Raw genomic sequence first — 12876 nt, forward strand, 5'->3', positions numbered from 1 at the left:
ATCCCAACGTCTCCGTTATAATTTTGTATTCATGATCACGCCGTGCCTTTCTTGATAGGCTCACACCATGTATCAGGTGGGTCTGATGGAGACGGACCAGCACATTGAATTCTTCTGGACCGCTCTGGAGATGTTCACTCAGGAGGAGCTTTGCAAGTTCATCAAGTTTGCCTGCAACCAGGAGCGCATCCCCTTCACTTGTCCCTGCAAGGACGGAGGACCCGACACTGCCCACGTCCCTCCGTACCCCATGAAGATTGCTCCTCCTGATGGAGCTGCAGGTAATGGCCATCAGCATCAATTGAATTTAAGAGGAGGGCTGTTGTTGCTGCATCATAATATTTTTGCTGCAACAAGTGCAGATACAAAAATCTTCCGCAGATGTGTTTATGGATACATTAACATGAGGCCGTTTTGGACCAGCCTTGGGCACGCTTGACAGCTACAGTTTAGTTAGTCTGACCAGCAGTGGCGTGCACAGAGATTTTGGGGGGCAAGTGCTCCAGGGGGGAAAAAAGGGGCACTCTTGTGCACAAGGAATATACCTTACTGTCAATTCAGAGATAACGTCACAAGTCAAGATGGCCGTCAATTTGGTGAACGAAATCTATCTGCTGATTCGAATCGCCAGCTACTAGGCAATTCACACCCCCATTTTCAATACACTTAAATGGGTGTCATTTATTCGCTAGATTTCACAATTTTCGCTATTCGCCAGCCCACAAATAGCGGGAGTCAACTGTACACACAATCATATAATACTGTATTATATTACTTCTCCTTGTTGAACAACTCATATTTGTGCAGTACTGATAAGCTGATAGAGGAGTTGAAACAATGAACAGTATATCATTCTGTTAGTTTTATACTGCCCCCAGGTGGTCATAAAAAAAAAGAAGACTTATTCTGGTGTATGAATGGCAACAGGTGGATTTACAAGTTAATTGTACAAATAAGATGAACAAAGATAATTCTTTGTAGTAAATGATAATCATTTTTGACCAGTTAAATAAAATCCCACAAGATCTCACACTGGTTTGGTAAATACTTGTTTTAGATTATACAATCAGCGATTGCTTTATAATCGCCTTTCTCTGCATGGCAGGTCAGCCCGACGCTCGCTACATCCGCGTGGAGACCTGTATGTTCATGGTCAAACTGCCTCAGTACACCTCTGTGGACGTGATGCTGGAAAAACTCCGCTACGCCATCCATTACCGCGAGGACCCGCTCAGTGGCTAAGACCTGGCCTAAGACCCTCTTCTCTTTCATCAACCCCTAATCTACCTGACATCCTACATCCATCACCCGACCCCCTACAGCCTGCCTCAGAGATTCTCCTCTGATCTGCTGGATTAAACGTTCATTTAATTTTTGGTAGCTTTCAATGCTTTGCATGTTGACCCCTGACTTTGTTCTTGATATTTTCTTCATGTTTTGATTTTTGAGTATATCAGGGACGATTATCACAAAACTACACATCTAATGAGTATCTGTTCTAGTTGCACTGAGGAGTGAGACAATTATTACACTGGTTCTTGATCACTCCCCCTAGCTTTTTTTTTTTTTGACGAGTACACCGCAACCTTACACTAATGTATGTGTTGAAACCTCTGCACTGATCTAGGTTGGGTGTGTAGCGCTGAAATGTGAATCGGCGCAAAGGCTTCCATCCGAACCGCTAATGCCTCCTCCTGAGTTCCATCAGTGGGGAGATGTCGTGAAACATGCCTTTACACTGAGATGAAAGCCTTTTTTGTCAAGAGCGATGCTGCGAGTTTGAGGTATGAAAGAGGAAGTCGTGTTGTGTGGGCTTAGTTACTGATTATGAAAAAAGTCATAGAGAAATGTATAGGAATAAAACCTGAACCAATCTTACAAAGACTCCGAAGAGATGGTATTTAAGCAATCTTTCCATCTTTATAGTAGAATAATTCATTAATCTGTGAGATCATGGTGGTCCTATAGATGCTACTATTAGTGAAGCCCGCAAGTTGCTTTGGTGATGTACTTGTGTTGTGAGACAGGAGGGAGACCGTGTTCTCATGAGCAGCCCCTCCCACCTGTGTGCTTTTGCTACTGAATGTGAAACAACCCCACTCCGCTCTCCCCAGCATACACGATCTACACTCATACACTTGGCGGTGGTTGGGGGAGGGGGCAGTAAGTTCTCTTCATTTCTGCCTTGTAATTGGTTTATTTCATGGTTTATTTAATGGAAGGAAAAAAAAGGCAAAATCTTGTTGATTTTGCCTCTTTTTTTTCTCTTTTTTTTTATATCCATAACCAAATGTTTAGCTGTGTAAAAAATATAATAGGGGAGCAAATGTAAATAGACTGTTATGTTTGCGTGCAGTTTTTATTCATTGCTGATTCACGTTTTGGTTTGCACTACTCTTCCAAGAAAAGATTATTTTTAAAAAACAAACCAAAAAAAAAAACAAAAGCAAAAAACTGTGATGTCTGTTAGATATCCAGTTTGTTGTGGTATTATTTTATTTGTATTTATTTTTTTTTGGGGGGGGGGGGTGTCACCTTTCTCATCCTCGGACGGATTCATTTTCTACAGCTCATGGTGCAACATGTTTTCTTGTACAAGTAAAACCATTTGACCTGATCAAGGTGAATAACACAACAGAATTGATATGTGACACATTGCATTGTTGACATGCCTGAGACTTTAGTTTGGATTCTGTTCTTTTTGAGAGTCTAATATACCGCTGCTATTGGGGACGCGCTTGCTTCTACTTCCTCCCACGGGGGAATTAGACGGGTGACAAAAGGACTCACAGGAGGAGGGGTTGTGATTAAAAAAAAGAAATGTGTGCTGTACATTTACTTGATATTTATTACAATTATTTATGGTTGCATTAACTTAACTTTTACTGTCTTACCTCTTGCACATTGGAAACTTAACATCTAAAAATGGATTATACATACAGATGTAAAGAATCAGATGGCATTTGAGATTTGTGTCACAATAAAGACGTCTTCATGTACAAACACTAGGAGTCCCTTGCTGCTCTGTTGACCTTGAAACCTCACTGCACTGCACTGGGTTGTTCTTCAGAGCATGATGGACGATGTTTGCGTGGGAAAACACGTTTTGTCCCCTATATGCCGTGCTTTTTATATAAGGCCCCCTTGACTGGCTTGTGTTGCATCACCAACCCTTGTAAACAGACACCTTTACAAAGCAGCGTGCTGTTGCAGACCAGTTGGAGCTGGATTTCATATACCCAGCAGTCTCCTTCTATACGTTCAACTCCATTAATTCCTGTAGTCTGAAGATCCTACATCATTTATCTGCAATGTCATTTTTCTCTTTCCACTCCACAGCCTACCTTTTTGCCTAATAGCACTGGTGTTGAGTCTAGTGAGTTGAAAAGAGCCAATGGGTGGCGATCACACGTCGGTTAAACTCAAAAGGGGGCCTCAGCCCCTGACCAATAGCAAGTCAGGAAATGGACCACATCCTCAAATCCATCAGCGTATCCAGGAACAGATACTAGAGTGTAAAATTGTAGCGTGTCATGAAACAATCTGAAAATGTGTTATGTACACTCTGTGTCTCTCTCTATGTACAGTTTCCACTTGTGGTAAGTGTGACATGTACACATACTTGATTGTATTTCTTATTACGGTTGTGAGATTCACAGAAGCTGCTGCAAAATGGCATACAATTATGAACATTGAAAACAACTAGATATATTAATTATTTCGGGGTTTGATCTCTTCAACTCAAATATGTTTACACAACACATTTTCAATTTGGAACTATATAATGACGATTTCTTATTTATTTATAAATAAATATTTTCATAATTTATTCATCCCTAACATGGGTCAATGATTGTCAGTCACACTGACTTTCGTGCATCAAAGGTTTTACTTGATATTGACAAAATCATGTTAGTAATTAAAATTATTTTTATTTTATTTTTTTAGGTGGGCTAATACTTTTGCTAAGCATTGCGCATGCTCTAATTATGCAACATCAATAGCGACATACACTTTCCAATACATTTTGCACACTTGCAGGAATAAATTGCGAAATTTTGCATCAAAATTGGAAAAATGTATCACCATCTGGTGAGCAAAATGTAAAATGGAGAAATTAAATTCAGTGGTCCAAATAGCAATCTTAAAACAAAGGATAGTACTGTAATGCTTATGTAATAATTAATGTGGGATCAACTCATATACCATATTGTCACTGGTTTTCAATGTTTTTTGTTGTCATTTTGTGCAGCTTTGCCATCTTATATTTAAAAGGAAAGTCACCAAAAATGATTTACCATAATATAGTTGTAGTGTACGTGCCATGATAACGACCAATCGCGGCTCACCTGTTTTCTGGACTTGAGCTGTGATTGGTTGTTTGGTTGTGTTGTTATTTTCAGTCGACAGTATATGGCAAAATGGCCGCCCCCCGAGATGGAAAAAAAAAGTGTGGATTTTGCTGCTTGAAACTCATATTCCATAAGCGCAATGTTAATCAGAATACTATGCGTAGACTAGTGGGGTTACTACATAGAACATATAATTGTAAAGACATTTTTTGGGTTATGAACAAACATATCCGTTGCATCCTCTGGCAAATTTCCTTACCACAATTAAGTCATCAAGAAAAGAAATATAATTTATTCATTCATGACAGGAATACAAAAACAAGCACACATCTATATTTTTCTACAGTGGTTACAATTATATTTAAATACAACATCATTTCTACAGTTCAGCTTTACATCTGTCAGTCCCTGTGCTCACGAGTATTTCACAATCTGGAATGATTTGGTCTATGGAGCATATGAAAAATGGAACAGGTTTTGGGAGCAGTTGATGGATAAGCAGGAAGGGAAAAAAAACACACAGTAGAAGACGCCAGGCCATGCTAGAGAATGCCAAGTTGTTTTTTCAACCTCTGTAGCTGCTCCATGCTGATGTTGTTGCCTCCGCACACAACGAGGACCACGGGGCCCAGCTGCTTTTCCAACTTGCCCTCGTCCTGCAACCTTTTGATGACATCACTGTACACAGCGGCAAGAGCAGCGCCACAGGCGGGCTCCACCAGAATCTTCTCATCATCTGCGCATGGAGGAAAGCCCAGAAGAGGTCAATGTCACATCTGTTTTTTTTTTTTTTGGGTGTAGTTGGTACTCACCTACAAAGCGCTCCACGGCCTTTACAGCCTCTTGGTCTGTGACTATTTCTGAGAAGACCGTGTGCTCCTGCACCAGTTTGAGAGTCCGTGCGGAGACCCTGGTCAGGCCTAGTGTGGTGGCAACACTGGATAAACAAAGTTAGCTTTAGCTACAAATGTCCACACCCAATTGAATGTAGTTGATATAGCACCAATGGCAGCTAATGTACCTGGTGATAGCAGGTAAAGTGACAAGCTCCCCTGCTTTCACGGCGGCATTTAGGCTATGAGCTCCTATGGTCTCCATGGCGACGATGGGCACGTCAGCCCAGCCGGCACGCCGCAGGCCCTCCACCACCCCGTTCAGCAGCCCGCCGCCTCCCACCGACAGCACCATGGCGCCTGGCTTCTCCGTCATGTCTTGCTCCAGTTCCTGCACCAGAGATGTGTGGCCCTCCCTGCAACACAGACCAACATCCACATCACTTCACCGGGGTTACTCCAGGAACATTATCAGCACGGCAGGCTTTGGTTAGAGTGACTCTAGCCGACAAAATTAGCTAGCTAGCATATTAGCCGCTATAGAGCATCCATACATAACATACGTTAGCTTGTTTTGTTTGACTCTTGGCCTGTGTAACACTGTGGTAACAGAACATTTCTGTACTTGAGAAGTCATTCTTTGTCATTTCATCTACGTACAGTCATGGTTTCATAAAAGTTAATGCGCACATATCTAGAACCTTGCTCAACACATTCATAATACAAGCAGGAACAACTCAAAGTAAAAATGAACTTTTTGATGATCTTAAATTATTATTATTATTGGCAGTAGCAGCAGCTTTGTTGTTATTTATTTTTTCATCATTCATTAATTTATTTATTTTACGATTGCTTAGTCTTTGAGTAATATCCTGTCTACTTCCAAGTTATGCATTGGTTTGCTAGCTAACCCGTTCATTCAAATCATATCTAAAATGTACAGCACAATAATCTCTCAATTCTTCACAATTCTCTATATATATATATATATATATATATATATATATATATATATATATATATATATATATTACTTAGCTTTACTCCTGCCTGTATTATAAGTGTGTTAGGCAAGCTTCTGGATATGAGTGCATTTGATTTCATGAACGCATGACTGTGGATGGTATGATAAACAATGACTTCTCAGCCATGTTGGTTGCTTGCTATGGTGTGAAAGTAATACATTTTGGTTGACAATGACTGTAAGAATTAAATATTCTTTACTGAACACAGATTCTTTGAAAGTTTGCATTCAGATCAATTGTAAGTTTAAGTTACTCCAAATAAATTGTGGCAGGGTATCAAGGGCTCAAAGAAAACTGCATCAATGTAAAAAATAAAATAAAAATGGCAGAAAAGTCACAGATATCAAAATGTTCCTTCACCTATCAGGGTGGCCAGAGTGACAAAGGGTGGCCATGGCCACCCTTGGCCACCATGTTGCTCCGCCCTGTGCACTTAAGAAATGTATTAATTATATTTAGAGAGAAATCTGTACCTGTTTACCTGAACGTAAAGCTAATATTCTGTTCTATGAATGGATACACGGGTGTATTGCACTACCTTCCATCTCGTAAAAGAGCGCTAATTGTTCTGCCTGTCAGTATATGTCGCTGGCATAGAAATAGATGAACAAAGATTTATTATTTGTAGTAAATAAACAGTATTTTTGGAACAACTAAGTGAAATTGTATAATTTGGTCCAAAATGATTGGCTAAGACCAACCGCCCAATGTAATTTGCTGTAAATCAGGTGTCACCAAAGACCTACTTCTTGAGTATTGACTTATGTGAAGGGCAACAAGTTTGATACACACTTCTTAAGTAGCAAATATTATTTGAGGCTATATTATCCCCTGACCGTTGTTAGCTTTTTTCCATGAACGGTATGATTTTATCATTATTATTATTGTTACAGAATTTACGCCCAATGCAAGTGTGATTTAAAAAATAATAACACACTTATTGTTGTTATCTATAAATAAATTTAAAAAAGGAGAAAATAGTCAAGAATTAGATTCGGATGTCAAATTATTGTTCTTTTTGCATTCCTCAACAGAATAAAGTTATTGAGGTTGAATATTATACTTTATTCTTTTTTAACTTTTTTTTTTTTAAGCCCAATGAGCTGACTAAAAACATAAATTCAGTTTGAAATTCCCTATTCCTGTTCAGAAGAGTAAAACATCGCAGGCTCGCTGAAAGTGAGGTTAAATAAGCTTTTGATTGATTTTTCAAATATATATATATTTTTCCCTTTCTATGGCAGCCGGTCTAATAAACCGTATGCGCATGATGTAATGCTTCCCCGTGTGTCTTAGAACTATTTCCTTTTGGTGTGAAGAGGAGGAATGTACTTTATTTCTTGGATTCTTGAGATGATTTAATCACACAGACTCACCAAATGAGTGGGTCATCAAAAGGAGAGATGAATATCCAGCCTGGGTTGTTAGCCACAAGCTGCTGTCCATACTCGATGCTTTCATTAAGAGCCTGAAAAAGACACAAGTGTGATTCTTGTTATTTTCATGCTTCTCATTTCACACCAGGTCAGTTGCAATTCCGATCATCATCCATGATTATCTGACCTTGCCATGGATGACCACAGTGGCCCCCTCGTCCCGCAGACGGTCCACCGTGAGATTTGGCGTGACACTGGGCACCACGATGGTTGCAGGTACGCCCAGCTTGCGGGCTGAATAGGCCGCAGCCATGCCTGCGTTTCCTCCTGTTGGAAGAAGTTGGAACATTTCAACATAGTTCCAAAGGAAGATGAACTCATCTTTAGAGCGACACTCACCTGAACAGCAGACAAACCTCTCGCACCCTCGCTCAGCCCACTGCAGATGAAAAACAAAAGGAAACAATCAGCCTACGTGATTTGTCCATAAGACGAAAAAAGCAAACTGGTCCAGCACCACGACTTACAGTTTTGCACAGATGCCCGATGCCCCTGATTTTAAAGGAGCCTGTAGGCTGGGATGAGTCCAGTTTGAGGAAAACTGGCGTTCGTGCCACTTTTGTCAGGGCGAGGCTTTCTCTGACCGGGGTAACCACATGAAGTGGCTGTTGGGTCTTCATGTCTCTGGGGGAGGGGGGGGGGGCACATTACTCTGGGTCATATTACGCACTTTAGTGTTTGCAAAGAAATTCAAGAATTCTTCAACTTACCACAAGCAGATTGATGACTTGGTGAAACGTTCAAGAACAATATTGATGATCTTAGCCTCCCCTGGTGCAGCCAAAGCCCAGCCCATATATACCTGCCTGTGCTGTGGGCTTGGCAAAGGAAGCCCACTTGTGAACCAATCAGCTTGGCATTCTCCTACTAAGCCACGCCCTCAAGGACCTCTGGGTCATCCAGTCAAACTGAGGAGGAACCTGGTCCTTTGGTTTCTTTTTTTCACATTCATTCATTCGTTTGATTCATAATTGCCCTTTTTAACATTTCTAATCGTCCTGAATCTCAACATAAATGCTCAGACAAAACAAACAAACAAACAAACAACCAAACAAACACATATAAATACAAATAAATCTAAATTCCATAATCGTGGAAAAATGTTTTCCTACTGACATAATTATGCAATTTAGAGCAAGACAAAGACAACCCAGTCTACAAAGCAAAACTGTATTGGAAATATTGTTACATAAACGTTGGCCTGTACGACGCCCTTGAGAGTTTCACACGCTGTCCTCGTGTTGAGGGTCCCCCTCTAAAGGAGTTGCGCACAGTCACGGTGCAGCGTCATTACCAAAAGAGTCGACACTATTTTAGCTCTGATTCTCGACTACCAAAAGGAGCGCAGGAGTGTCGGAGAGCAGCCTCAAACCTGAACGATCCAGTGGGCTTGCAAGCCACCGCGTCTATTAAAAGACCACCAAATGTATACATTGTGACAAAGCATCCAGCCCACTATGCTTTATTCTGCCTTTTAGATGTTTGTAATTTACAAACAGTTATTTGACCCTTGTTGTGTTTCTAATTTTCTCACTAAGAAAGATATTAACAGTTATGGTAATAGACATAATAGTAATTACAATTCATAAAAACATGCTAAATAAAAATAAAATAAAATGTTTTTCGTTTTTTAGCTTGTAAAGAGTCTCCAACGACCAAGCAAGAATTTTGTCTCATACACTGGCTGGTCCTCTATATACCCATGTTGTTCAAAGGATCCACTCTCGAAATTTGTTTTCATATTTGTTTAATGGAAAAGAACTCTCCAACTTCAAATGAATCAAATGCAATAAAGCTGCACTGCTTCTAATAACAGCAGGACTGTGAACAGATGAGTGTTAGTTTACAACCCAGTGAAAGTCAACTGCGCTGATCCTCTGAACATTACCAAAGATTTGGTACATTATGGAAAAGTAGTGACAACTTTTGACCCCTAGATATGTGCTATACACAAGAAAGAGCAAGAAAAACCTAAAAATGCTTCACGCATACAGGGATGTCAGATTTATGTTTTACGTCACATTTATCTCAAGAGATTTTAATTGGGTCACAGCTAAGGCAAGGGGGAGTGATTGTTTCCACATACACAGTATATGAACATACTTTTCTTTTTCTTTTTTCTTTCCAATGAATGAGACACAGCATGTCATCATCACGAGACCGCTATGGTTTTGTTTTGCAGCGCCTCCATCTGGTGAAAGGCTGCTACAGTATACAGAAAGAGCTCCCTTAATCCTAATCCACCCCAGCTAACAAAGATAACTGCTAATTCGCCTTAAATATTACACCCACTTTTTACAAAACATATATCGGTAATACAGTAACATGGAACAATATAGCCAAGTCGTTAGTCATAAGCAGGCTGACATTATTATTAATTATTAGTATAGTACTGTGGACGGTTGACAATTTGTTGGTAGCTAGACAGCATTTCCTTTAAACTGACAATGACCATATTTTATGAAGCTAACTGGACTTTAAAATGTCTCATTAATTTTGTCATTCCTAATTGCGCTCATCACATTTTATTACCAAAATCAGTTGAAGGAGTCTTATTCCAGTAACTACTAGTCTCTTGATTTTAAATGTACATCATAAGGAAATGTTTTTTTTTTTATGTAGACGTGAATTTCACTAACTGTTGTGACGTGAAAATCTCTCCTTTTAGCTGTGTCCGTATTCGAAGGCTGCATCTCTGAAGCTTCATTTAAAGGCGGCCCCAATTAGGCACATTCAAATGCAGAACACAAACATGGCCTTCTTTCTTTCTTTTTTAAAGATGCGTCACAACCGTCTGGCTGGTAGTATTTCAAAATGCAGACAAAAAGTTACAATTGGTCTTACTCATTTGATCATCTACCAGCAGATGTGTTGAACTTTGTGTGACCGTAAAACTTCAACATTCAGCCATTCTCTGCTTGTCCTCATTAGGATCAGAAGTGAGCTGGAGTGTATCACAGATGACCGCGACAGGCGGGGTACATCCTAAACTGCTCCGTGCAGGCTACAGTACTACGCAGGGAACATAGCACAACCAACCATTCCCACCCACATTCGCGCCTATGGCCAATTTAGAATTATGGGGAGAACATCTAAATTCCACACAGGGAAGCTGCATCTGGGATTCAATTTGTCGAATTTCATAACTAATCCAATGTGCTGAACTCTCCAAGTGTAAATTCACCAAAACATAACAAACATCTCCAGTCAGTTACATTATCTCTTAATTGGCAGTACTACTATTGTAAAATCAGCACATAAACTCAGCATTGCTGTATATCAGTGGTGAGCCTTTGCAACTTGGGCCTTCACTGCAAAAGCTGAAATTTTAAGTAAGATATAATTTCTTAAATTAAAAAATAAAAATACTATTTTTAAGACCACTATTTGGTGATATGGGCCTAGTATTATTATTTTTTAATCTTACAGGTAAATTTAAGCAACATTTTCTTGTTCTGTTGGCAGGTAATTTTGCTTATTTGAAGTAATAATCTTCTTACTTTCTTTTTTTCTTACATTTTCTACTGTCCTTTTTGCAGTGTTCAAGGATGACTATCTCACCTAATTGACCTCTCTATAACACCGCTATCACGTCACAATTTTAAAAACCATCAACACTATACAAAAATACTGCTATTTACATTGTCTGGAGCAGTTCAGAGTCAATACAGTATTTATCAAATAAAATGGCAAAAACATAAATGTATAAAATACTGCATAGTTGCCAGAGATGCTGATTATTAAAAGTTTCAGTTTGCGCAGAATGCTGCAGATGTGTTTTTGTGTGCAGTTGGCTGTAACAGGTTTTGCTCTCCAACTAATCAGAGAGTAGGAAAACGCTGACTTCATTGAGAGAGGCTACTTCGCTGGATTTCATCCCAGGTGATGCTCTGCCAGGCCTCTACTGCAAATGTGTGACCGCTGAAAAAAGCAGCAGGATGCCAAATGCTTTAAAACTCTTTGGACAGCGCTTCACAGTGCAGATGGACAATGACCCAAAGCATATTGCAAAAGCAACCAAATCGTTTTTTTGAGACAAAGAAGTGGAATGTTATGTTAGTTCCACTGACCTGACTGAAGTCTGTCTTTAAAAAATTGAGTAAGCAAATGACCTAGAGTTTTACTGTCTGGCAAATATGTCTAATCGCTATCTTAGTTCACACAATTGCCCAGGGTCTCTGCCCAAAAAGACCCCCCTGCACACCACTGGGCGCTGCATCAGGCAAATGGTTCTCACACCAAATGCCCCCACTTTTCCCCCAGACAGTAAAACTCCACTTAGAGGCACACCTGTACAATAATCACACTGTCTAATCAACATCTCCACTTGTAAGTGGATGAACAATATCGGAGAGGCATCCCGTGATAAAAGGCTCATATAAGTTCATCCCATATGAAAAATTGGAGAACAAAACTGTACAAAAAAACAAAACAATACTGTAAATATATATTTGACTGTACAGTATACTAATTGTTTTGTTAAAATATGTCGTCTGAGCAAAGAAGTGAGACAGGGCGCCAAAAGGAGGCGTGCCAAAGTCAGAAGGGCTGGAAAACCTTTTTATTTATTTTTCTTTTTAGAAAGATAAATGAATAAAAAATATGTTTAATCAATTTAATTGATCCTTAAAAACAAGCAACACGCACGAGAAAAATAAATAAATAAATGAAAAACTCAGGTGGGCAAAGAGTGCCCATTACCCCTCGTCCCTGGAGGACGCAGTCGTCCTTCGATCTATCTTTAAACTGCATCTAAAAAAAAAATCACGTTGGACTTGACCTCAAAAGCTTTTGAAAACATCTATTAAAGCGGTGGAAATGTGCTCTTAATGTTGTGACTGAGGCTGCCACCTCACAGCGTTCAGAAGTCGTCCTCGATGGCAACAGCAGGAAAAAGGGAAAAAAAGGAAAACATTTGACAACATGGCGCACTTTCCCTGAGAAAACTTTCTGCTGAAAGCCACTCACGCATCTATTTTTGTGGACTTTCCCTGCAATTTGCCGACTCTCGACTGCGAAGTGGACGTTATTGGCTTTCAGAAGTCCTTCTTATCGCAGGAAAAGTCGATTTTATGAAATAAAAGCCGAGGAGCAGTGTGATGAGATGAGAGCAAAGAACCGAAGCCAGGATGGAGAAACAAGCGACTTTGAAAGAAAAGGTAAAATCCTACAACTCGAACGGACGCACACAAAGAGGCGATCGTCTCTGTTGTGTTCACGTCATTGTCCG

The 12876-nt window shown here is 39.9% G+C and overlaps 3 protein-coding genes across 4 annotated transcripts in view; 2 read left to right on the forward strand and 1 right to left on the reverse strand.

Annotated features, from left to right (window-relative positions):
* The window catches only part of hectd4 (HECT domain containing E3 ubiquitin protein ligase 4), a 32067-nt gene extending 29062 nt beyond the window's left edge, over positions 1 to 3005 (forward strand). Inside the window, exons 74-75 of the mRNA XM_086075827.1 lie at positions 59 to 281; positions 1106 to 3005. Coding sequence (XP_085931953.1) covers positions 59 to 281; positions 1106 to 1242 — 360 coding nt within the window. The 3' untranslated portion in view covers positions 1243 to 3005. The remainder of the gene's footprint in view (positions 1 to 58; positions 282 to 1105) is intronic.
* A 1678-nt stretch (positions 3006 to 4683) lies between these two features.
* LOC147173911 (L-serine dehydratase/L-threonine deaminase-like) lies at positions 4684 to 8266 on the reverse strand. The gene is made up of 6 exons (XM_086076416.1): positions 8114 to 8266; positions 7774 to 8025; positions 7587 to 7678; positions 5374 to 5601; positions 5165 to 5289; positions 4684 to 5088 (listed from the first exon to the last, which is right to left on the reverse strand). Exons 1-6 carry the CDS (start codon positions 8264 to 8266, stop codon positions 4895 to 4897), a joined length of 1044 nt encoding a protein of 347 aa, XP_085932542.1. The 3' UTR covers positions 4684 to 4894.
* Positions 8267 to 12576: 4310 nt separating this feature from the next.
* LOC147173912 (tetratricopeptide repeat protein 28-like) overlaps positions 12577 to 12876 on the forward strand; it is a 195713-nt gene continuing 195413 nt past the window's right edge. For both annotated transcript variants that reach the window (XM_086076481.1, XM_086076482.1), the window contains exon 1: positions 12577 to 12805. In XM_086076481.1, the coding sequence (XP_085932607.1) occupies positions 12776 to 12805 (30 nt within the window). In that variant the 5' untranslated portion in view covers positions 12577 to 12775. The remainder of the gene's footprint in view (positions 12806 to 12876) is intronic.

This window comes from Leptonotus elevatus, chromosome 5 (genome assembly GCF_054856555.1).
Source record: "Leptonotus elevatus isolate MCC_2025b chromosome 5, RoL_Lele_1.0, whole genome shotgun sequence".
Classification (NCBI taxonomy): domain Eukaryota; kingdom Metazoa; phylum Chordata; class Actinopteri; order Syngnathiformes; family Syngnathidae; genus Leptonotus; species Leptonotus elevatus.

Bases quoted from the DNA above. Each gene is read 5' to 3' on its own strand.
- LOC147173911 (XM_086076416.1), bottom strand. From the start codon at position 8,266: ATGAAGACCCAACAGCCACTTCATGTGGTTACCCCGGTCAGAGAAAGC. The intron at 5,290-5,373 runs GTACATTAGCTG...TTGTTTATCCAG, and splicing joins ACTTTACCTGCTATCACCAG to TGTTGCCACCACACTAGGCC. The intron at 5,089-5,164 runs GTGAGTACCAAC...CTCCATGCGCAG, and splicing joins GGCCGTGGAGCGCTTTGTAG to ATGATGAGAAGATTCTGGTG.